The following is a 26952-nucleotide window of genomic DNA, read 5'->3' as shown; positions in this document are numbered from 1 at the left end:
ATCCAAAACTCGCCTCATGCATTCACTTTCCTGGACACTAGCACGAAGAAACAAGAAGCAATCATTCGCAAAGAGCAAGTGTGATATTTGCGGTGCTCCCCGTGCAACATGAATCCCATGCAGTTCACCCGTTTGCACACGCCTCTCAATCAGGGCACTAAGCCCTTCTGCTATCAAAAGGAAGAGATATGGGGACAGTGGATCTCCTTGGCGCAAGCCTCTTCCAGGTACTATGGGTCCCAACTGCTGTTGCTCGTGTAATATTTTATATTGGACCGAACGCACCGTTTAAGTATGTTTATCCACTGCCTTGCAAAACCCAATTTCTACATCATGGCTTCCAGGAAATTCCACTCAACTCGATCGTAAGCCTTACTCATGTCCACTTTAAGGGCAGCCACTCCGTCCCTTCCTTGTGTTTTCCTGCGTAAGTAGTGATGTGCCTCATAGGCTAGCATTATATTGTCAGTTATTAAGCGTCCTGGTACAAACGCACTCTGAGCCGGTGAAATGATCCCTTCTAGTAGGGGTTTCAGCCTGTTTGCACATACCTTGGCAGCAATCTTGTACACCACATTGCACAGCGCTATTGGTCGCAAATCTTTCATGGTCTCCGAGCAAGACTTCTTCGGTATTAAAACAATGTAAGTATCATTAGCCTTGCTTGGTAAACTAGCAGTCTGAATGAAATCCCGGCAGAAAGTAGTCACCGCTTCATCCACAATATCCCAGAATTGCTGAAAAAACCTCGGTCCAAACCCGTCTGGCCCTGGGGACTTATCTGGATGCATTTGGAACACAGCCTTGCGTACCTCTTCTAAGCTCACTGGTCGTAGAAGTGAGTCATTATCTCGTTGGGTGATTTGTGGTGTTATATTCTCAAGAACTTCGGTCATATCCCCTTGGTTTGCTGCAAACAGACTTTGGAAATAACTAAGCATAACCTGACCGACTTCATCTTCTTGTTCCACCCACACTCCATCCTCGGTTTGGAGCTTAGTGATTCTATTCCGGTGCTTCCTCGTTTTTACCGAGTTATGGAAGAACTTACTGTTCACATCACCCCCTCTGTACCAGTGCTCCTTTGCCCGTTGCTTCCAGTATATATGTTGCTGCTCTAGCAAGAACAACAGCTCGCGCTCCGTATCCCCATATTCAGCCATGCCATCATCATCCCTTCGTGTACGGAGGCCTTCCAATCTGGACTTACATACATCAATTTTCCGTGCAAACTCCTTATTATACTTCCTCCCCCACCGCCATATATCCCGTCCACAGCAATCTATGCGTGCCAGAACATCATACCCCGTGGTCCGATCCCAGGAGTGAGAAAAAATTTCACGGCATTTGTCATCTCTCAACCACATGTTATCAAACAAAAACCTCTTGCGCCGTGCTACGTGAACTGGAGCGATCGGGGTCAACAACAAAGGCATATGATCACTGTATGGGCATGGTAAAGAACAAGCGGTTGTATGTTCGAACATAGTTAACTAGTTTTCCGTAACAAGAATCCTATCGAGTTTCTCTTCGACCATGTTACATGTTCCACGAGACCGAACCCATGTGAACTGGTTCCAGCTAAAAACAAAATCCTGCAGACCACTGTTAGCGACTGCGTCCCGGAAGCCATTCAAACACCATTGCGGATGGGGCGCTCGCCCCCGTTTCTCTGTGGGGTGCAAGAGATCGTTGAAATCTCCCATGATCACCCACGGCATGTTACTGTAGGATGCAAGATCCCGTAGCAGTTGCCAGGCTTCCCTCCTTCTTGTCCGTTCAGGATACCCATAATAACCCATGAACCGCCATGTTGGAGCTCCAATATCCAGTGCCAGCAAGGTGTCAATATAATTGTCAGTATAGCCAGTAACCTGTAGGTTTACCATATTGGACCAAAGCAGTGCTAATCCCCCTTTGTGCCCATCCGCGTCAACTGAAAAAACATTATCAAACCCCAATTGCACTCTGATTGTCTCCATTTTTAACTAATCAACGAACGTCTCCATAAAAAAAAAACCACTTTCGGCCTCTTAGTGCGGATTAAATCCGCCAATACACGAATTGCCGTTGGGTTGCCAAGCCCTCGACAATTCCAAGTTAAGAGACTCATAACTCTCGGCGGGCTTGCGATGCAAGTCCCACCATCTGCCCGTTTTTTTGCAAGCCCAAGTCACATTCCATAGCATGTTGGTTCGTCTCCACATCATTTTCATCAGCCGGAGTATCCACAGAAGAGGTGGCAATATCAACTCGTTTTCTCTTTGCATCACCTACCACAATAGCCAGAGTTGTTGTACTGCTATCACTGCCAGGAGGGGCGTCATTAACAAACATGCCGGGCGCCTTCCAGTCTTTACGCTCGGAGTTGAGTTCAGGTGCAACCCAACGCTGTCCCACATTTGGCACATTCCTCCGCGTTCCCGCCCGGAGCCAAACCCCATACCGCTTTTCAGCCTTCATATCAAAACCCTAAATACCTCGTTGTCTCTGGACTCTGAATACGCCATTGCCGCCGACAGTGCTCCAGTGCTCCCCGCTGCCTATCGGTGCCGACGACGATGATGTAGAAGATGGACGCCACCTCCCGCTGCCTCTCGCTCCCTCTCGCTTCCGCCGATGTCGACGCTGCAGATCAGCCGACAGTCCGCCACCTACCGCTGCCTCCCAGTCCCTCTCATTGCCACTGCCACCGCCGCCGATGAAGCAGATTAGCTGACAGTCCGCCACCTAAACAGCTAAATTGCATCAAACAATTAAAAATTAACCCAAAAATTAGTTAATATATTTATCAAATAAGGCCAACTCACTTGGTATTTTTTGGTGAAAGCTGAAGCATCAAGTTTTCAACGAAATAATAATTGTGTCGGAAATCAAGAAAACACACATAAAGACATTTAAGTTTTTTTTTTTTTTTTTTTTTTTTTTTTTTTTTTTTTTTTTTTTTTTTTTGAAAAGGATAAAGACATTTAAGTTATGTTCATATAGAATTGTCAATTTCAATTGTGATAGTACGAAGTTAATGAGTGATAGCTATGTTTGACCAATTTCAACTTGGATATAAATCATAGATAGAAATTTTGTGGTGTCTGTGGAAGCTGTATTCATACTTCATTTTCATTGTTAAATGTTAATACATAAAATGAAATTCAATTTTTTAAAAAAGAAAACTGCAATTATACTATTCGGTTACTTTCAAACATTGATGCAAAAAAGGTGACAATATAATTAAGAAATGATAAATGTTATTTTTCTATGATAAGAAGTGCCATTTTTTCTTAAATTATATGAAAATTGTATTTAAGTTTTTAAAATTTGTAATATATGATTTTACTTCTTCATTATTGTTCTTTAAACATCTTTTTATTATTTATAAACTTATTCAAATTTATGATAATATATTTTTTTTGTGCATTACTAGGTAAACCACTGGTTGTTATTATTATTATTATTATTATTATTATTATTATTATTATTATTATTATTATTATTATTATTATTATTATTATTATTATTATTATTATTATTATATATAGTTAGATAAATTATCAAAATATAGTTGAGTTTTATTTCAACAATAAGCCTTGCATATATATAACCAAATAAATTTTATTATATTTTGACTTATCATATTTTATAGATTTTTTGAATACTATGGACTATATTACAAGGTATATAAATTAATATATATATATATATATATATATATATATATATATATATATATATACATATATATATATATATATATATATATATATATATATATATATATATTTATTTATTTATTTATTTATTTATTTATTTATTTATTTATTTATATTTATATTTACTCTCATCCTCACAACACCATGTAATTATATTGATGCATATCAAAGACCTATGAATGAACTGTTAGTTACATATATTTATTTCATAATAAATTTTTAATTGTTATTACTTAGATTTTACATATATTATTATTCTGTAAGCGGAATTGGGTTCAAGTTCAATCAAATAAAGGTTATTAAAGACGAGTGGATACAAGTACAATCAAATAAAAGTTATTAAAGACGAGTGGATACATGTTCAATCAAATAAAGGTTATTAAAGACTAGTGGATACAAGTTCAATGGCTCGAAGCAAGTCTTTATAAGTTTATATATAAGAGAATTGAAGCCCCTAGCAAGCTAATTATTGTTAAGATTTGAGAGGGAAAGGTAATCTGTTGAAAGCAAAAGGATCATCATCTTATTATGAAGAGAAGCAGAGTGTTTATATACAGCAGAGAAAGAGCAAGGCCAAAGTGGCTAACCAATTAACTACCACTAACTACCATCAACTGCAATAACAGAAATAACTGCTACTTCTTCATTCTGCTTCTGCTGGCTATCTATCTTGGACTGATCAGGCTGCTTATCTTCTATTATCCCCCCGCAAGCTGGATCATACATATTATGTAGACCAAGCTTGGATATGTAGGACAAGAAAGTGTTTGGAGCATGAGGCTTGGTGAAAACATCTGCTAACTGATTTTGGGATGAAACATGTAGCAACTTGATTACTCCATTCTGCAATTTCTCCCTTATGAGATGGCAATCTAACTCAATGTGTTTTGTTCTTTCATGGAAGACAGGATTTTCAGCAATAGCCAATGCTGATTTGCTATCAGTGAACAAAACAGCAGAAGGTGTGGGCATATCAACTTCCAAGGCTTTCAACAAGTAACATAGCCATTGGATTTCACAAGAAGCTGCAGCAATTGCTCTATATTCTGCTTCTGAAGAAGATCTAGACACAGTCACTTGTTTCTTTGCCTTCCAAGAAATCAGAGCTGATCCTAAGAATATGCAGAAGCCAGAGACTGATCTTCTTGTATCTGGGCAAGCAGCCCAATCTGAGTCAGAGAAACCTTTGAGACATAGCTGATTATTGGTTGGGAAGAAAAGACCTTGGGCAGGTGCCCCTTTAATGTACCTGAGAATCCTGTGAGCTGCCTGTAAATGAATGTTTGTTGGGCAGTCTAAGAACTGGGATAGTTGTTGTGTTGCAAAGCTGATGTCTGGCCTTGTGATTGTGAGGTATAGGAGTTTCCCCACCAACTTTCTATACTGAGTAGTGTCTATTAACTTGGTTCCATTCTCCTTACTTAACTTTATTGAGGGCACCATAGGAGATCTGACAGGTTTGCTGTGTATAAATCCACTACTATCCAAAAGCTCCAAGGCATATTTCCTTTGGTTAATACAAATGCCTTTCCTGTTCCTGGCTACTTCCAATCCCAAGAAATATTTAAGATGGCCTAGATCCTTGATCTGGAAGGCATTGTGCAGGTGTTCCTTGATGAGTTGAATTTGTGCCTTATCTGGACTAGCCAAGACCACATCATCTACATATACAAGTAGGGCAACAAAGTTATCACCTGTTCCTTTAGTGAATAAAGAAGGGTCTGCCACAGTTTGAACAAAACCAAGTTGGAGTAGCTTCTCAGTGAGTTTGGCATTCCATTGCCTGCTTGCTTGCTTAAGTCCATAGAGGGACTTGACTAACTTGCAGACCATTCCAGATTTTGGAGCCAAAAAGCCTGGTGGTAGTGTCATATAGACTTCTTCATGTAGGTCTCCATGGAGAAAGGCATTATTCACATCTAATTGATGAAGATGCCAGTGTTTGGAGGCTGCAACAGCAAGTAAAGTTCTGATTGTAGTAACTTTGGCTACAGGGCTGAAAGTATCTAAGTAATCCAAGCCAGCTGTTTGTGTGTACCCCTTTGCCACTAGTCTGGCCTTATACCTTTCAATACTCCCATCTGATTTATACTTGACCTTGTATACCCATTTACACCCAATGGCTTGTTTCCCTGAGGGCAAGTCAGTCAGTTGCCAAGTCTGATTAGCTTGCAGTGCATCAATTTCAGCTGACATAGCTTGTTTCCAACAGTCTAGCTTGATGGCTTCATTGTATGTCTTGGGCTCTTTGATAGAAGAAATGCTCATGACATAAGCTTCATAAGATGGGGACAAGCTGTCATGTGATATCACAGTGCTTAAGCTGTGAGGTGAAACCCTTGAGGTTTGACAATCATAATCTGCCAAGTATGTAGGGACTGATCTCTGTCTTGATGACCTCCTTAGACTTGGAACTTGTGGTTGTCTTTCTTGTATTTCTGGTTGCAAAACTGGCCCAGGCTGTGGGTCTGCCTCAGGCATGACAGTAGGTGCCTCAAATTCTTGAACTTGTGGAGTGATTGGCTCATTATCAGCAAAGGTAGCATGCTTGGAAGGCAGTATTGGCTGCTTTTGACCATGACCATCTGTCATATCCTAGAAAGGAAAACAATCTTCATAGAAGGTGACATCCCTAGAAACAAACACTTCTCTGGACTGCATATCATAAAGTTTGTAGCCTTTTATCCCATTAGTATAGCCAATAAACATGCATCTTCTTGCCCTTGGTGAAAACTTAGTCCTGTGACTAGTAAGAAGTGCAGCATAAGCAAGGGAGCCAAAAACTTTAAAATGTTCATAATTGGGAAGCTTTCCAAACAGAATCTGATAAGGTATTTTGTTCTCTAGAGCTGCTGAGGGCAGTCTGTTTATTATGTACACAGCATGCAAAATGCATTCTCCCCACAAATAGTCAGGCAGATGAGCTTGAAACTTTAAGGCTCTAGCCACTGATAATATATGACCATGCTTTCTCTCTACTACACTGTTTTGTTGGGGAGTGTAAACACAAGAGGTTTGGTGTGTTATGCCTGTCTGTAGAAAGAATTCTGCCATTGTGAACTCCTTTCCATTGTCTGACCTCAGGCACTTAACCCCTTTTCCAAACTGAGTATGCACCATGGCACAGAAACCCTGCACAAGTTGTCTTACTTCATCTTTGCTTTTCATAAGATGTACCCATGTATTTCTGCTAAAATCATCTACAATGGTTAGAAAATATTGATGCCCAAACATGGTTTTGACATGATAAGGTCCCCAAATGTCCATATGCACAAGTTGAAAACATTCAGTAGTAGAAGATTGGCTCTTATAGAAAGGCATTCTTTTCTGTTTGGCCAAATGGCAACATTCACATACAGTATCTTTCCCAATGGTTACATTTACATTTAGAGACTGTAGCACTTTTATTTTTCCATGGGAAGCATGCCCTAATCTATTGTGCCAAATGTTATTATCAACTAGATTGACTAAGGGCATACAATGTGTGGGAATATCCTCTGGTGAGACTAAATGATATAAGCCATCCCTTAGCTCAGCTGTACCAATCATCCTCCCATGATGTGAATCCTGTATTGTGCACTTGTCAGAATACATCATCACTAAATAATTTGAGGACTTGACCAGCTCACTTATAGACATCAAGTTGTACTGAAACACAGGAACACATAACACACCATGCAAGATTAGCATATTTGACAGCTGGACAGAACCAACATGTGTGATTGCAGCCTTGTCTCCGTTTGGTAGGGCTACATATTTTCCATAAGTCTTGCTATAATTTGTGAGTAGGCCCTTGTCACACACTATATGGTGTGTGGCACCACTATCAATGATCCATTGATTTCTATGTTTATTGACTGAGTAGGGAGTAGCTATACCTTCTTCTGCACTTGGAACAAAATTAGCCAAGACAGTATTGATCTGAGGAGCCTGAGATGAAGAGATGAGATTGGCTTGGGGTTTCTGAACTGCAAAACCATTGTCCAGAGGAGTGTTTCTCTCCTTCTGCATGTATTCAAGGAATTCCAGGTACTTCCTATAACCATCTTGGTTAGCAACAGAGTTGATTTCTTGTGTAGTCCCTTGGACTTGGTTGGCAGAACCAACATTCCTCCCTCTAGGCTTCCACCCTGGGGGATAACCATGCTTCTTATAGCATTTTTCTATGGTGTGGCCTGTGAATCCACAATAGCTACACACCACTTTCTGCTTAGTGTTGGCATACTGTTTTTCTCCTTTGGTAAACATGGCACTTCCTGTTACATTATCAGTAAGTTGTCCAAAGGGGTTCACAGAATTTACACCTAAGGAAAACTGTCTCTCCTGTTGGGAGATCATGGAGTAGGCTTCTCCTACATCTGGCAAGGGTCTCATCATCATTATCTGATTCCTTGCCCCAGTATACTTGTCATCAAGGCCAATCAGAAAAGCACATAGCATGTCATTTTCAACATTAACTGCAATCTTATTCATAATATCAACACTACATCTACATTTTTTAGTGCAAATGCAGTTGGGAGCAGGTCTTAAAATCAGCAATTCATCCCAGAGAAGTTTCAATTTAGTGAAATACTCATTCACATCATTGTTACCTTGTTTCGTCTGGTATATCTTGGCTTTGATTTCAGCTATTCTGAATACGTCCTGCTTGCTGAATCTTTTCTTCAGGTCTGACCATATTCCTTCTGCCGTGTCAATCCATAAGACACTTCGGGCAATTGTCGGTGTCAGAACTCGAGCAATCCATGTCATCACCATATTGTTGCAACGATCCCAGTAGAAGTATTTGCGATCGTCTAAGTTCGGCATCTTGATTGTTCCATTCACAAAGCCGAATTTGTTCTTTGAAGATAGGGCAACCTTCATTGCTCGTGCCCATTCGTGATAATTGGTTCCATCAAGAACAGCGGATACCAATTCGAGAGTTGGATTTTCCTTTGCGTGCAGGTAATAAGGGCTGGTGGTGTCATTTGGATCAAAATAGGTTGGATTTGCTGCATTCGCAGATCCTCCTGGTGTTGGAATAGGGTTAGGAACTGGATTTTCTGTCGCAATTGGATGCGGAATCGAGCTGGAAGCACCCGGTGGTCGTACTGTGTTGACTGAGGGTAGCGTCCACGCCATTGTTGAGCACTCAAAGCTCTGATACCATGTTAAGATTTGAGAGGGAAAGGTAATCTGTTGAAAGCAAAAGGATCATCATCTTATTATGAAGAGAAGCAGAGTGTTTATATACAGCAGAGAAAGAGCAAGGCCAAAGTGGCTAACCAATTAACTACCACTAACTACCATCAACTGCAATAACAGAAATAACTGCTGCTTCTTCATTCTGCTTCTGCTGGCTATCTATCTTGGACTGATCAGGCTGCTTATCTTCTATTAATTATTCTATATAATTAAGATGAATCAGAAGAGGGTTGAGTTTTGGACAAGAATGGCGAAATCTTTTGAAGTGGGGCCTGGCAAGCAGATGACGAAGGTGGTCTTGTTTCCGTTGGTAATTTGGCTTTGTCTGTTTGCCCCGTTTTGTTTCAGTTGGGATGCTTTTGGCGTTGCGTTTGTCTTGTATATCATCACCGGGTTGGGTATTACTCTCTCTTATCATAGAAATCTGAGTCACAGAAGTTTCAAACTTCCCAAATGGCTCGAGTACTTTTTTGCCTATTGCGGTGTTCATGCTCTTCAGGTCTCATCTTCATGTAATCCAAATTTCATTAAATATATATATATATATATATATATATATATATATATATATATATATATATATATATATGAATACAGTAGTAACACTAATTTATTTTATTTTTATTTACAACATAACTTTTATGCTTTAGGGAGATCCAATTGGATGGGCGAGTCACCATAGATATCACCATCAGTATGTGGATACTAAAAAAGATCCCCATAATCCCATTGAAGGATTTTGGTATAGTCTTATAGGTTGGCTATATGACACCAAAGCCGCTATTGAAAGGGTAATATTTATACTATTCAAATTCTCTTACATTTAAAATTTAATAAGGTAGAGAGTTGTTTGGTGTGTTTTAATTGATTTTTTTTTTTTGGCAGAGTAAAAGACCGACAAATGTAGGGGATTTGGAGAATCAATTCTTTTACAACTTCATTCGTAATACCTACATTATTCACCCTATTATACTTGCGACATTGCTATATGCCATAGGTGGATTTCCGTATGTAGTTTGGGGCATGGTATGCATTATTTTCAATTCACTTATTCATTGTTTTCTTTTTGGGTTCGTCTTTACTTTTTTTTTTTTTTTTTTTTTGAGAAGAGGAAAGGGGAGACCCTACCAGCTAATTATGTGGCTCTTGCAAAGCTGCCACTCGTGGCAGCCATGCGTTGCTCATTATCAAGGTACCTAGCTCTGAATGCTCGCTGGGAGATCCCTAAGTTCAATCCAATCACAACGCTGTTGGACAGCCATCTTTGCCCTCTAAAGTCTGCTGCCTCATTATGTTCCCTAGGAATATGTGAGATTTTAACTTCCCAAGTTCTTTTGATCCACTGCTTGCAAGCTTTCACAATGTATGCACTTGGTCCTAGCAAAATGTCATCTCTCGTAATCCACTTGACTGCATTGCTAGAATCACATCTAACCCATACCTTTTTAACCCCTTTTTTCCCAAGTCCACTGGAGTGCCATATACACTGCCCAACACTCACCTTCAGCAGCATGATTCATCTTGGTAGTGCAACTAAACCCCACAATCCATCTCCCTTCATGATTCCACATGACTACACCACAGCCGGTCAATTCTCTAGGAATTGTGAGTGTCGCATCAGTATTTACCACCATCCATCTAGGTTGGAGAATGCCATTGTCGTCCATGTTTTGTTCCTCGCACTTGTTCTATTTTCCTTCCGGCTTCTTTGCTCTCCCAAAGGCCTCTTGAATTTCTTTGTTCTGATACTGAAGCCAATTCATCTTCCTGGTTTATGTCCCATTTCTCCCCTCTGAACATTGCCAGGTTGCGCCAAATCCACAGCCACCATCTAGTAACTATGAAGAAACGACCTCAATCATTGCTCAAAAAATTTCGAATGTTACCCCTTAAGTTCTCATCCATCCATTAAGTCCATCAAATGGAATCCAGCCTGAACCTCTCAGCATACGGAAGAAACGCAACCCAAACTTCTGTGGCTTGGCTACACTTCCTAAAGAGATGGTCAACATCATCTTCATCATTCTTACAACAAAAACAGCTCACATCCATGGTGAAACCCCTTCTTGTTAGGCGTCGGTCAGATTGACCGAGTTCAGCCCCAACTCGATTCGAGGCGTAGTGTTGTGGCTTACCATAGACGGGTGTGATTAAATGGTTAATGTACACCTACTTATCACCAATTGATTTTAAGTAGGATATGACAACCAGATAGACAAAAAACTCTATAGTTAAACATGTTTGACTTACAACAGTTACAGGATGGGTGACTTTCCTAGAAGTAAGCATACTGCAGCGTTGAGATCCATCAATTGGTATCAGAGCTGAGGTCATGGGTTCGAATCGATGGCGAGGTGAAAACCGAGTCCAGTACCGGATGAAATGTAGGCGTAGGTTAGGCCAAGTCTAGTCCCGGGAGGGGGATTAGTGGGCGCGGAGGCTAAAGACCGAGTCAGGCATGCTGCGCAACTGGGTTTCGTGTTCGAAGGTTGCGACAAGTGCTGGGAGGAGGATTGTTAGGCGTCAGGTGGGTTGGACGAATTCAGCCCCTGCTCGATTCGAGACGTGGCGTTGTAGCTTACTATGCATCAATATGTGGTTAAATGGTTAATGTCCACCTACTTATCACAAATTGGTTTTAAGTAGGATATGACAACCAGATAGCCAAATAACTTTGTGGTTAAGCATGCTTGACTTATAGAAGTCACAGGATAGGTGACCCCCGGGAAGTAAGCATAGTGCAGCGTTGAGATCCATCACTTCTTTTCCTTTCCGAGTTACACATGATATGTTGATGGCTAAGGAGCCAAAGGAAAACACTGATCTTGTTTGGCACTTTTACCTTCCATATACGTTGCCAATCCTTATTGTGGCTAGGTTGGGAGGTACCATTGAGAAGGGTGTAAGCTGAAGATATGGAGAATCTCTCATTTCTCTCTTTATCCCAGTAAACCTCATCATTCTCTACATTTTGTTCATCAATCTCATGAAGACCAATAGTGCTCAAGGTTTGGTTCGGCAGAATATTATTAAGTTTATTCCAGTCCCACTCCTACCACAAATCCAATAATCAGATATTGTGTTATTGATTTCATCTTCCAGGATTTCTGTGTCAACTTCCTAGCTGAGGGGAAGCTCACAAAGCCACTTATCACACAAAAAGAAAGCGTTTTTTTTCGACTGAATGCATTTACGGGTTCCCTACTTAATCACATCGTTGGCCTTGCAAATCCCCTTCCAAAGGTTGGAACTATCATTTCTCCACTTGAACTCCGTCTGGAAATTACTTCTCTGCATGTACTTAGAAGTGAGTACTATTTCCCAGAGAGCACCCCTTCCTTTGAGAAGACGTCATGACATTTTAGTGAGGAAGGCAATGTTCATAAGTTTGAGCTTACGCAACACTAGCCCTCCCATATATTTTGGCAAAGTAACTTTATCCCAATTAACAAGATGTTGGCTCTCTCCCCAAAGAAAAGTTCGAATGTTCTTCTCAATAGTATCACACACACCCACAAGTAAAAGAATCGTCTGCATTATATAGTAAGGAATCGCATTGAGCACGCTTTGAGCTAAAATGCTTCTACCTGCCAGAGTAAGGTGTATGCATTTCCATCCTTCTAATCTAGCATTGATTTTGTCCATCATGGGATTAAAAGTAGCTATTGTGACGCCCATGAATTGAAGGAACACCAAATTCAAGTACTGGCCCAGGTCCCGAACTTGCACAATCTTGGCAATCTCGATAATCTTGTTTGCCGCATGGACATCAATAGTGCAAGAGAAGAAAATCTGTGATTTTTGAAGGCGCACCCCAAGATAGCCTCAAAATCCTGAAGGCACTCCTTGATCATGTTCATTTAGTCCTCTGTAGCCTCTGCAATTAAAACCATATCATCAGCAAATAGTAAGTGAGAGAGAATCAGACCATACCTGGCAAGTTTGACTCGCTTCCACTTTCCTTCCCGTACAACATCTTTTATCATATGGCTTAGTCGTTCGATGCACAAGACAAAAATATAAGGCGACATTAGGTCACCTTGCCTTATCCCCCAGGAAGGTGTAATCCACTCCAATGCTCACCCTTCCAGAGGATGCTCAGCCTAGTTGTTTCAATACAACCCATGATGAGTTCCACCCAATGTTTATCCAGAGCGATGCTAGAGAGGGTTTCTCGAATGAAACTTCACGAGAGTTTATCGTACGCCTTTTCAAGGTCGATTTTTAGAATCATACACCCCACTCCCCCTTTTCTATTTTGCATTGAATGAAGAACTTCTTGGTAGATAGCAATATTGTCCACAATTTTTCGTCCAGGGACAAAGCTACTTTGCTCTTCTCCAATTATTTCCTCAAGCATACTTTTGAGCCTATTTGTAACCATCTTTGTAATGATCTTATAATTAACATTACAAAGGCTAATCGGGCGAAATTGGCTGACTTTTTCCAGTCTTTTCACTTTGGGGATGAGCACCAATAGGGTGTCGTTCCACTCATGGTGCATACTGCTGGTTATAAAATAATCCTCCACCATCTTTGTAATGTCTTGTCCCACCATGTTTCATGCTTTTTGGTAGAACCCACCATGGAACCTATCCGGCCCCGGAGCTTTAAATGGCGTCATATCGAAAAGGGTTTCTTTCACTTCCTCATGACTAACTTCCCTGCAAACCAATCTGAGCAATTCATTAGGCACTTTAGAGAACCAGTTGTGCATAATGGTATGCTAAGCATGGGTAACCTCCTTAGTGATCTTTTGAAAATGTTGAAAGATCATTTGTTTTAGCTCCTCATTGTTGTCAATCTAGCTTCCTTCATTAGTGATAAGGGTTGTAACTTTATTTATCGACCGTCTTGCTTTCAATTCGTGGCTGCATGGTAGTGCTTAGTATTTCTATCTCCGGAGACAATCCGGTCTTCGCAAGATCCCTGAAACCACATGAGTTCTTCTTGGTATAAAACTTCTTCTAGCTCCTTACGCAACTTATTGTCGAGGCACAATAGATTATTCACTACTGGAAATTATGAAATTTCCGACCACCTGAAAATGATCTTAAATCAAGTTGAAACCAAAAAGTGGTCGGAAATAGCAACAAAGGTTTTTCCGGATACCAAAAGTGGTCGGAACAAGGCTTTCGCCTTGATTTAAGATCACTTTCAGGTGGTCAGAAATTTCATAATTTCCAGTAGTGATTGTTTTGCTCACTTTCCATTTTACGATGAATTCCTTCAAGCCAAGCGGTCAACCTACGCTTCCTGCATTCAATGTTTCCAAACACATCAAAATTCCATACATTTAGGGCATGCCTAACACTATTAATGTTATGAGATAAGAAACTTCCCTTTTTCTAGGCACCTTTGACCACCCTAAGGAAATCCATGTGAGTAGTCTAGAAAGCTTGGAACTGGAATCTCCTCTCAATGTGGTTGGTGCTTCTCAGTTCCACCTCCAAGATAATCGGGTTATGGTTCGACGAGGTGCTCTGGAGATGGGTGACTTTTGCATTCGGGAAACAACCCAGCCAAGATTCTGTGCAAAGGTCATGATCCAATCTTGCCGCCCGGAAGGTCACCGTGTTTTGCCCCCGTTTCTAGGTGAATTTAGGCCCAGTGTAACCTAAATCAATGAGGCACTCCTTATCAATCCATGCATTGAATTCCCTACTTCTTTGATCATTAAAAACTCCCTGGCAATTAACCTCATCTATGCTCATCACCGCGTTGAAATCACCCAAAACAATCCATGGATGGGTTACAATTTTGATTTTCCCCTGTGCAAAGTTCATTCCAAAGCCTCTTACGAAGAGATCTATCTAGGTTCCCATAAACAAAAGCAATATTCCAGCAACTTCCGTTGCCATTCCTAATCTCATGAGGATTAACTAGGAATAAGTTCTTACAAGAGTCGCATTCACATCATCCTTCCCCAAAATCCAAATTCCTCCACTCATTGCAACTGCCTCAACTCGAATCCATTGATCAAATCCTAATTTGAATTGAAGCAGACCTCATCAACTCCTATACCAGGCATTTTCGTTTCAAGCAAACAAAAACAGCACGACTTGTGTTGCTTGAGAAGAGAAGAAGCGGCTCTGAAAAATCGCTTAGAGGCCGCTCTCTGACAGTTCCATACAATAAACTTCATGGAAACAAAACAAAGGAAAGCAAGAAACCAAAAGCAAAAATCCATGCAAAAACAAAAAAAAAAAAAAAATACAGAGCAAGAGACCAAGCAAAAAAGCTCAAACATGCACCTTCTCCAACCCTCTTCCAAGGGTACCCTCACTCCTATTATCTCTCACCGTAGCACTGTCTCGATTCTCATCCATACATTCAGATGTTGAGAGAGGCGGATCATTATGGTGCTCTTCTGATACAAGTTCTATAATGTTCTTAGTTAAGTTTTTCGAGATATTGGAGTGAATAGTTTCTCTAGTAACGTTTTTATGCCGTGCATTGCTTCGAACTACCACATGAGAATCCTCCGCCACAACACGGTTTGGTCTCGTTTGGGAACAGGGACGACACCCACCTTCCTCAGTAGCAGGTTTGTTCATAATTGGCCTTGTTTCCCTAGACTTCCTATATTTGTCTCTTTACTAATAACTCTTTGGGCTAATGTTCTCTTTCCGTTTCCTTTTGACCTAACTTCAGTAATCTCTAACTCTCCATTTCCGTTACTATTTTCATTTGGAAAGTGGTTTATCTCCTTTAGTTTACCTTCATCTTCTTCTAGTATCTCGTCAGCCAGAATTCCCTAACGGGATCCTTTGTGATTTCCTCCTACTTACCACCAGTTTCTCCTTATTTCCTTCCCGGTTCATCACTCACTGAGAGAGGTTCTTACCTTTCTGGGCATTTCCTTTCCTTCCCGGTTTATGCGGTGCGAGCATCCATGTACAATTCCAAAATTTTCAGTCTGATCTCTAACATGGCGTTTGGTTGAAGGGAATTTAAATTCCTTTCCCACTTAATTCCTACCTAATTCCAAAGGCCACACAATTCCCTTGTTTGATTGAAAGGAATTGCAATTCCATGCCCCCATTTTCATGGAATTAAAATCCCATGTCCCCCCTCTAAGATTTGAATTCCTGGGATTTTAAGAAGAAAAAAGATAGTGATGAGTCAAAATTACTCATTCTTTTTTTAACCTAAAATTAATGCCTAACAATAGCAATGGACATTTTTGACTTTATACTACTTATTCCCTTTCGATTCCCATGTATACCAAACATTGGAATTGAAATTCCCAATAATTCTATTCCTGTAAACCAAACACTGGAATTTAAATTCCCACTTTATTCCAGTAATTCAACTCCCATGGAATTGCAATTCCTTTCCCACGTAATTCCCCCTCTCCAACCAAACGCCCTGTAATGGTCCGTCCCCATGATTCCCCGCTTCCATCCTAACTAACCCTTTCGTTCTCCACCGCGCTTGAACTGTTTTCACCATGTGATTTCTCCCTACGTTGATCATAATTTGTTTGTGACCAATAAATAATCTATATCCACACACATATATAAATGCTTAACTGCTTGTTCATAAACATGTTCGTAAATATTATTAACTAAACGAGTTTGTTCATGAACATTATTAAACGAACATAGATGAGCTTGTTCACCAGTTCTTAGCAAACGAGCCTACAACTGTTCAGACGCTGTTCGTTTATGAACCGAGCTCTAAAATTTGTTCATTTATGTTCATTTACCTTAATAAACGAACACAAACGAACGCGAATATGAGTAATTTACCGAAAACTATGTTCGCTAACACTCCTAATTATCTTACCCCATAAATTTCATTATTCTAACAGTACATTATTCTAACTCATAAAATACACTATTTAACCATAAAATGTTCATTATTCTAACACGCGCACGTAACATGTAATTTTTTAACATAAAAACAAAGTCATTTTGGACCGTGGTCCACACAATAATTTGCCTGATTGATTGGTCAATAATTTACTTTTTAAAAAAATTTATTAATATTCTTTTACAGGGAGTAAGAATTCTATTTTTTTCAAGCACAACATATTCAGTGAATGTTGTGTGCCACCTATGGGGAAATCAAGCATGGAATAGTGGTGATCAATCTAGAAATAATTGGTATGCTAAAATCTTTAATGTCTTACCACTTTTGTTGATAGTCGTTTCCTATATATTCATACTATTTAATATAATCCTATGAAGTTTGGAAATAAACTTTTGTCAGGTTATTGGCATTGCCTTCATTAGGAGATGGCTGGCATAACAATCACCATGCCTTTGAGTATTCAGCTCGACATGGCCTAGAATGGTGGCAACTTGACATAACTTGGTATGTTGTGAGGGCACTACAAGCTTTTGGTTTAGCAACTCATGTTAAGATGCCTACAGATGCTCAAAAGAAAAAGATGGCTTTAACTACAACTTAGGGTCCGTTTGGAAACCAGGAAAATGACTTCTGGAAAATGTTTTCTGGAAAATGAGTCATTTTCCGGAAAACATTTTCCTTTCCGGTGTTTGGTTGCATTCTGGAAAACTGTTTTTGTGTGTTTGGTTCATTTTCTGGAAAATGAGTAGAATTGTATAATTAAACATTTTAATTATTTTATTTAGAATATTACAACATGTATAATAATATATAATAATATAATATTAATTTTAAATATAATAAAAAATAGCTAAGTTTTTCAACAAAAAAAAAAAAACTAATAATATATCAAAAATATTATGGTGGTGGTGGTGGTGTAGTGGTAGTGGTGTTATTCGTTATATAATAATAATAATAATAATAATAATAATAATAATAATAATAATAATAATAATAATAATAATAATAATAATAATAATAATAATAATTGGTGGTGGTGTGATGGTGGTGGTAGTATGACGATGGTGTGGTGGTGGTGGTGGTGGCGGCGACGGTGGTATGGTGGTGGCGGCGGCGGCGGTGGTATGGTGGTAGTGGTGGCGGCGACGGTGGTTGCGGTGGTATGGTGGTGGTAGTGGTGGTGGTGGTTGCAGTGGTATAGTGGTGGTGGTGGCGGTGGCGGCGGTGGTGTGGTGGTGGTGGCGGTGGTATGGTGGTGGTGGCGGTGGCGGCGGTGGTGTGGTAGTGGTGGCGGTGGTATGGTGGTGGTGGCGGCGGCGGTGGTATGACGGTAGTGGTGGCAGCGACGGTGGTTGCGGTGGTATGGTGGTGGTGGCGGCGGCGGTGGTTGCGGTGGTATGGTAGTGGTGGTGGCGGTGGTGGCGGTGGCGGTGGTGTGGTGGTGGCGGCGGTGGTATGGTGGTGGTGGCGGCGGCGGTGGTATGACGGTAGTGGTGGCGGCGACGGTGGTTGCGGTGGTATGGTGGTGGTGGCGGCGGCGGTGGGTGCGATGGTATGGTGGTGGTGGGGGCGGTGGTATGGTGGTGATGGCGGCGACGGTGGTTGCGATGGTATGGTGGTAGTGGCGGCGACGGTAGTGGTGGCGACGGTGGTTGCGGTGGTATGGTGGTAGTGGCGGCGACGGTAGTGGTGGCGACGGTGGTTGCAGTGGTATGGTGGTAGTGGTGGCGGCGGCGGTGGTGTGATGGTGGTGGTGTGACAACGGTGGTATGGTGGTGGTGGTGGCGGTGGTATGGTGGAGATGGCGGCGACGGTGGTATGTTGGTAGTGGTGGTGGTGGTGGTATGGTGTTGATGATGTTGGTGTAAAAGTTGGAAAATGACTTCCTCCAAAAAAAAGGGGAAGTCATTTTCCATAAAATTGCCTTCCTTTTCCATTGACTTCCACCCCATTTTCCTTTGACCAGTCATTTTCCAATGTAACCAAACACCAAAACCCCGGAAAATGACTTCTAGAAGTCATTTTCCGGGTTTCCAAACACACCCTTAATGCAAAGCACACAACCTGAAATAATATGGGATACGAAATTAATGCGAGGAATGCAATGTGTAATTTGTAATTATTGTTGTTGTTTTAATTTGATATAATTGTTATGGAAACTTAAAATTGTGTAAAAACCTTTACTTGTTTCTTGTCATTATATTGTTGTATGTAAGACTTCTTTATTCTCATTCTCATTCTAATAATAATATCAGTACGTGGACTAATAACATATTTAATCATATTCAAAGCTATCACTAATACCATCAATTTTAGTCACTTTTTCTCAAAATGTTGAGTGGTCGACCCCAAGGATCCCCCACACTCGGATCGTTATACTTATGCCGTGGAACCCTGTCCACCTTGCAAGGTGGATACAGTTCTATGTTCATAATTACTGAACTCTATGTTCATAATTTTTGAACTTCATATTCACAATTATTGAAACTCTATATTCACAATTTCAGAACTCTATGTTCATAATTATAGAACTCTATGTTCATAATTTTTGTACTCTATATTCACAATTGTGAACAGTTTTGGAACCGTGACCACCTTGCAAGGTGGACACGGTTCCACAACATAATTTGCCCCAACACCTCGTTCCAACAGAACATTTGGGAGGATGTAAGTCACGGTGACTCGATGGCTCAGCAGACAGGGCTAAATGCCGTGCACACAAGGAATCTGCCCACTTTAAACATAATCCCCACACTGCCGCTGTCGAGATTTAAGCCTTGATTTCTTCTCCCAAATACTACCTACCGAACCAATGAGCTAAGCTCGTGTGGGATGATCAATTTTAGTCACTATCATACTAATAATAAAGTGCAAAAATAGGTTTTGATGAAGCGAAATTATCCTCCTCATTCGAGCTATGTTTGACAGATGGAAACGATATCATTATATTGCTCCATTGTATTGATGTGTTGTTATAACTTTATACATATGGAGTAATATATAATAATTGCATTCATCACTATCAGTCAGAGATATAAAGTAAACAGGCGAATGTTTTGGCATTTTCTTTACCCACATCGACCGCGTAGTGGAGGGGGAAGGAAATAACGCTTCTATAAAATACGAAGCCATGAGAGAGTTGAAAGCATCTTTGCGCTTGGGGCAATGACGCAGCTAGTGAGGTTATAACCGAGGCGCGTCTATTGCTGGTTGAAAACTATTTCCAAACCCCCTCTTTGGCTTGAGTTTCGCTCAACCTTAGAGAATTTTTGGAAGGACTTCTTTTTCTAGAAGTCCACCAATACTAGTTCAAACTTTATACCATTTTAATGCTTGTGGGCAGTTTTAAGTAAATGTGTTTTATTCCAAATTATATAAATTAGATTTAAGTGATTTAAGAGCGAGCAACTGTCAAGTGACTGGTATTGGCGAACGAATACAAGAAGGTTCTTTAGTAGCCATTGTAGGTTGTCAAAGAAGATCGAATGGTCGATTCGCCTTCTCTCTATTTTGAATATTTCTTGTAATTTTTTTTTTTTTTAATTACTTTACCCTTATCTTGGTTAGCAAAACTAAGAAATTCCATTATTAGAGTTTTGATATATATAAGGGCATCCCTTACACTTTGTAAGGTACTTTTGGCAAAATGTGGTATTGGGTGTTAACTCTATTTTATAGCACTTCCTTTAGGATTTTGATTTGTAGCCTATATATATATATAAGATTACACTTTTGTAAGGAGCTTTTGGCATTTCGAATTTAGATAAGAGTTCATCTCTTTTCCATGTAATATAAGCCCAGAGACCTTGAACTTTAATCCATTTTCTTATTAATAAAATTACACTAGAGTTACTAGTTTGTTTATGGATTTGTGATCAAGCTAATTGTTTGCCCTTTGGAGTGTGGATGCATGGATTGACTCAACGGATGCCTACTCTAGAGATTAGAAGATTTCCCTATCCCCTTGTTTTTGCTTCCCCATTGCTTATTGGTTGACATTGTAGAGAATAATTAAAACACACTTGCATGTATAAATATCTCAACTACAACACATATAAATACATATAAAGAGAGACAAAATAGCTAACGTTACAATAATATGAAAATTTATTCCAAAAAAATACCTGTAGAGAAACTAGTTGAAGACTAAGCAATAATAGACTACGCTATATTTTTAATATGCCCCACAAGATGGAGGATCATATCCACAGGAGACTCCAATCTTGGATTGAAACAAAAGAAACAAATAGCGTTCTGGCGACTTTGTGAGTAAATAAGCAACTTAATTGCTCGGTAGAAGAAATGTGATGCACAACTAAAGAACCAACAACAACCAGGTCACAAACAAACAAAATAATCAATGGAAATATGTTTCATGCAGAAATGAAACATTGGATTTTGACAAACATACGTTGCGCTAAGATAACTACTCCAATCGTCATTATATTAATCAATCCTAGGCAATTTCAAATCAACAATATAATTCTAGCACAAGCTTAGGTAGTATCACAACTGAAAACATTGCAAGTGCATTAACATTGGCAAAAGGATGGTTTAACAAACAAAGAATGTCAATAAAGATTTAACAATACTTCAGTTGTAATAATAACTGGTTCACTCTTAATTTGTGTGTGTTTTTTGTGGTGTATTTTCTAACGTTGATGGTGTATAATTACTCAACTATTGGTGACGCCGTACCGCCACACCGTAAGCCCCCGCCGCACCTGAACTTAACTCTCTCTCTCTCTCTCTCTCTCTCTCTCTCTCTATATATATATATATATATATATATATATATATATATATATATATATATATATATATATATATATATATATATATATATATATATATATATATAAGGGCGATCATGTGCAGCCATGTTGTTAGGTATGGTCATATGGTCAATTACAGGCCATTAGATTAGATAGATCCAATGAATCACATTAGTCAAGATTCTTCTAATATTTTTGCGCACATTCTCTCACCCAGCGAACTGCAAGGGTAAACTTGTCATAGGGAACTGGAATAAGGGAAATCACATTGTTGTGTGTTTTATTTGTGTAATTGGTGCATTACTAGCCTTACTCTGGTGTATTTGTAGATTTCCATTGGTGCCAAGTTCAGGTGCGGCAACGCCTTCCCGTGTGGTTAGTGCGGCCGCACCAATTGTTATACAAATATACATCATCCATGTTATGAAATGCACCGCAAAAAACATACACAAATTAGGTACGCATCACCAAAAACGGGCCATTAGATATGAATAAATACACCATACAGTGTTCGGGAATACACTATTGGTGTGCTTCACTGTGGTGTGTTTTATTACACTATTGGTGCATGTTGTCAACACTGTTGGTGTATTCTGGAACCCGGCCGCTATAAATGGCCACTGTAATTACCATAACACCCCCACTTACCAAAACGCGCGAAAATCCTCAAATCCTCAGAATTAGCTACTACCGTTAGATTAAACTGATTCAACGACACAGATACGACCACACCGCCACACCTAATGACATGACCACATATGAGCACTCTTCTATATATATATATATATATATATATATATATATATATATATATATATATATAGAGAGAGAGAGAGAGAGAGAGAGAGAGAGAGGAAGGTTCAAGTGCGGCAGTGCGCTTAGGTGCGGCGGTGCGGTTAAATGTAGGTCATTAGATTAGATAAATTCAACGAATCACATTCATCCAGGCTTTTCCGATATTTTCGCGCACGTTCTCACACTACGCGAACTGCAAGGTTAAAGTCGTCATTGGGCACCTGAATAGATCAAATCATAGTGTTGTGTGTTTTATGTTCGTTATTGGTGCATTATTAACCTTACTGTGGTGTATTTGAGGATTCGTGTTGGTGCCAAGTTTAGGTGCGCCCGCGCCTTCCCATGCGGTCAGTGCGGGTGTACTAATAGTTATACAAATATACACCATCCATGTTAGAAAATGCACACCAAAAAAACATGTCACAAATTAGATATGCATCACCAGAACGCACCATTAGGTATGAATAAAAGCACCACACAGTGTTCAGAAATACACCATTGGGGTGGTGAGTTATATGGTGTATTTTTTGAGTGTGTTGTGTGTTTTTTGGTGTATTTGTGCATTTCATTGTGGTGCTTTTTCCTAACACTATTGGTGTCTTTTGTTAACACTGTTGGTGTATTCTGACAAGCGGCCGATATAAATGACCACTACAATTACCATAACACCCCCCACTTATCAGGACGCGCTTAAATCTTTAAATCTTCAGAAATTAGCCGCTGCCGTTAGATTAAGCAAAATGGACGATGCTGATATAGCCGCACCGCCGCACCTAAAGCCACTGCCGCATTTGAGCGCTAATATATATATATATATATATATATATATATATATATATATATATATATATATATATATATATATATATATATATATATATATATATATATATATATATATATTAAATTTTTTTTCTCTGAGTAGTTCTTGGTATTCATATACAAAGGACCTATTTATACTAAATTACTGACACTTATATTATAATTAAGTCGCTAAAATTATTCTAACCATACTAGGTAATGATCTATTTCTAATATACATAATTTTCTTATACTAATATTTAGTTAATTATCCTCTAATTACATATAATTCATTCTGTTTTAGACCTTCAACAACTAATTAAACTATCAATTATTTCTTTCCTTTGATTCCTATCATCCTGCCAAATTGAAGAGCATCTACGGATAAGATAGCCTTGAAAGTTGATATATAATAATGGAAAAAGTGTCAAATTGGCCCCCTAAGTCGAGTGGATAGTGCAATTGGGTCTCCTAAGTGAAAAAAGCTCCATTCAGGTCCCTTAAACCTGTAAAATAGTTCAATTAAGTCCAAGTTGACTTGTTTATCAGGTTAAATGCATACGGTGTTGACACGTGTCCTAATTTTATTTTATTTTATTGAAAGTATTATTTATTATAAATTAATTAAAAGAATAATAATAATTGAAAAAATTATTTTTATTAAAAATATTATTTATTATAAATTAATTAAAATAATAATAATTATTATTAAAAAAAAAAAACAGTCGTGGCCGTCCAAGGAAGACGGCCATGGCCGACGAAAGAAGATGGCCAATTTTTTTTTAATTATTATTATAAATTAATTAAAATAATAATAATAATAATAATAATAATAATAATAATAATAATAATAATAATAATAATAATAATAATAATATATAAAAAAAAAAAAGTCGCGGCCGTCTATGGAAGACAGCCATAGCCGACGAAAGAAGATGGCCATGTCCGTTTTCTAGATCTAGAAGACGGCCATGGCCATCTTCTTTTTCGTCGGCCATGGCCGTCTTCCTTAGACGGCCACGACTGTTTTTTTTTCTTTAAATTATTATTATTATTATTATTATTATTATTATTATTATTATTTTAATTAATTTATAATAAATAATTTTTTTAATAAAAAATAATTTTTTTTAATTATTATTATATTTTAATTAATTTATAATAAATAATATTTTTATAAAAAAATAAAATAAGGACGTGTGTCAACACTGTATGCATTTAACCTGATAAACAAGTCAACCTGGACTTAATTGAACAATTTTATAGGTTTAGGGGACCTGAATGAAGCTTTTTTCACTTGAAGGACCCAATTGCATTATCCACTCGACTTAGGGGCCCAATTTGACACTTTTTCCTATAATAATTGGATACCTGCAGTATGCCACCGTACACCCTTAGTCCCTTATCCTTAAATTCATTCATTATTATTTTATTTAAAATAAAATAAAATAAAAAGAATTACATACACACGCTGTTTAACCTTTTTTTTTTTTTTTTTTTTAAAGTATATAATTTGTTACTATATATGGTAAGGGCATGGTAGCTGTACGTCCCTTTGAAGTTTGGGGCATGGTATACATTATTTAATTTTTCATATGTTTAACCTTGCGACATTGCTATATGCCATAGGTGGATTTCCATATGTAGTTTGGGGCATGGTATACATTATTTAATTTTTCATTCACTTATTCATTGTTTTTTGGGGTCCGTCTTTACCTGTTCCTTTTTTTTTTTTTTTCTTAAAAAAAAAAAAAGAAAAAAAAAAAAAAAAGAGGGAAGGGGGAGACCTTTCCAGCTAATCATCTAACTCTTGCAAAGCTGCCGCTTGTGGCAATCATGCGTACATTATTCTAACAAATAAAGTACATTATTCTAATACTACATAAAATACATTATTCTAACTCATAAAATACATTATTTAACCATAAAATGTTCATTATTCTAACACGGGGACGGAACAAGTAATTTTTTTAAAATAAAAACAATGTCGTTTTGAACCGTGGTCCACACAATAATTTGTCTGATTGATTGGTCAATAATTTACATTTTTAAAAGTTATTAATATTCTTTTACAGGGTGTAAGGATTACATTTTTTTCATACGTAACATATTCAGTGAATTCTGTGTGTCACCTATGGAGAAATCAAGCATGGAATAGTGGTGATCAATCTAGAAATAATTGGTATGCTAAAATCTTTATTGTCTTACCATTTTTTGTTGATCGTTGTTTCCTATATATTCATACTATTTAATTTAATATAATCCTATGAAGTTTGGAAATAAACTTTTAATTTGTCAGGTTATTGGCATTGCCTTCATTAGGAGATGGTTGGCATAACAATCACCATGCGTTTGAGTATTCAGCTCGACATGGCCTAGAATGGTGGCAACTTGACATAACTTGGTATTTTGTGAGGGCACTAAAAGCTTTGAGTTTAGCAACTGATGTTAAGTTGCCTACTGATGCTCAAAAGAAAAAGATGGCTTTAACTACAACTTAATGCAAAGCCGACACAACCTGAAATAATATATATGGGATATGAAATGTGAGGAATGCAATAATGTGTAATTTGTAATTATTGTTGTTGTTTTAATTTGATATAATTGTTATGGAATTGTGCCCCCTGGCTTGGAAGAGATCATTGATAGGGATCGTCTTCTTGCGACCTGGGCTCATGGTGATAGGAACTAGTTTTCCCCTTGGGGTATACCCCCTCCTTTCCGATGAAAAAAAAAAAAAAAAGCAATCACTAATGCCATCAATTTTAGTCACTTCTTCTTGAAAGGTTGAGTCCCCAACCTCAAGGGCCATCACACCCTGTCCCGACATGACATTTGGGAAGGATGTAAATCACGATAACTCCTCAATCTCAAGGGCTTCTCACACCCCGTCCCGACAGAACATTTGGGATAACACGTCCTAGAACATTTGAGATAATGTAAATCACGATGACTCGATGGCTCAGCAGACATGGTCAAATACCGGTGCACCGTGCACACAAGGAATCTGCCCACTTTGGACATAATCCCCATATTGGTCTTTTCTCCCAAATACTATCTACTGAACCAGTGAGCTAAGCCCGTGTGGACAGATCAATTTTAGTCACTATTATACTAATGATAAAGAGCAAAAATAGGTTCTGATGAAGCAAAATTATCCGGCCTCCTCATTCGAGCTATCTTTGACAGATGGAAACCAGATCATTATATTGCTCCATTGTATTGATGTGTTGTTATAACTTTATACATATGGAGTAATATATAATAATTGCATTCATCACTATCAGTCAGAGATATAAAGTAAACAGGCGAATGTTTTGGTATTAGGGAATTGTTATTTACCCACATCGATTGCGTAGTGGAACGTAACGGGAAGGAAATAACGCTTCTATAAAATGCAAAGCCAGGAGAAAGTTGAAGGCATCTTTGCGCTTGGGGCAATGACGCAGCTAGTGAGGTTATAACCGAGGCGCGTCTATTGCTGGTTGAAAACTATTTCCAAACCCCCTCTTTGGCTTGAGTTTCGCTCAACCTTAGAGAATTTTTGGAAGGACTTCTTTTTCTAGAAGTCCACCAATACTAGTTCAAACTTTATACCATTTTAATGACTGTTGGCAGTGGTAAGTAAATACTGACGTAGTGAAATAAAATTTTCTTGTCTCAAATCACTAAAAAATGTGTTTTATGCAAAATTATAAATTAGATTTGAGTGGTTTTTAAGAGCTAACTGCCAGGTGGTTGGTGTCGGTGTCGGCAAACAGAGGTTCTTCAGTAGCAGGTCGTCAAAGAAGATCGGCCTTCTCTCTATTTAATTCTATTATTAGAGTTTGGAATAAGGGTCAAATAAGTCACCTAATTGCACTTTCACC

The 26952-nt window shown here is 38.7% G+C and overlaps 1 protein-coding gene across 1 annotated transcript; it reads left to right on the top strand.

Annotated features, from left to right (window-relative positions):
• Nucleotides 1-9141: 9141 nt before the first annotated feature.
• LOC109150414 (palmitoyl-monogalactosyldiacylglycerol delta-7 desaturase, chloroplastic-like) lies at nucleotides 9142-25628 on the top strand. The gene is made up of 5 exons (XM_019298323.1): nucleotides 9142-9393; nucleotides 9545-9685; nucleotides 9780-9920; nucleotides 25159-25265; nucleotides 25383-25628. The coding sequence occupies exons 1-5, from the start codon at nucleotides 9142-9144 to the stop codon at nucleotides 25582-25584; spliced, it is 843 nt and encodes a 280-aa protein (XP_019153868.1). The 3' UTR covers nucleotides 25585-25628.
• The last annotated feature ends 1324 nt before the right edge of the window (nucleotides 25629-26952 follow it).

The sequence above is a fragment of the Ipomoea nil genome, unplaced genomic scaffold, assembly GCF_001879475.1.
Source record: "Ipomoea nil cultivar Tokyo-kokei standard unplaced genomic scaffold, Asagao_1.1 scaffold2279, whole genome shotgun sequence".
Classification (NCBI taxonomy): domain Eukaryota; kingdom Viridiplantae; phylum Streptophyta; class Magnoliopsida; order Solanales; family Convolvulaceae; genus Ipomoea; species Ipomoea nil.
This window is presented reverse-complemented; position numbering and strand designations above follow the sequence as displayed.

Excerpts from the sequence above, each read along its gene's own strand:
- LOC109150414 (XM_019298323.1), top strand. The coding sequence starts at position 9,142 with ATGGCGAAATCTTTTGAAGTGGGGCCTGGCAAGCAGATGACGAAGGTG. Across the intron at positions 9,394-9,544 it reads GCGGTGTTCATGCTCTTCAG|GGAGATCCAATTGGATGGGC; the intron begins GTCTCATCTTCA and ends TTTATGCTTTAG. Across the intron at positions 25,266-25,382 it reads GATCAATCTAGAAATAATTG|GTTATTGGCATTGCCTTCAT; the intron begins GTATGCTAAAAT and ends TTAATTTGTCAG.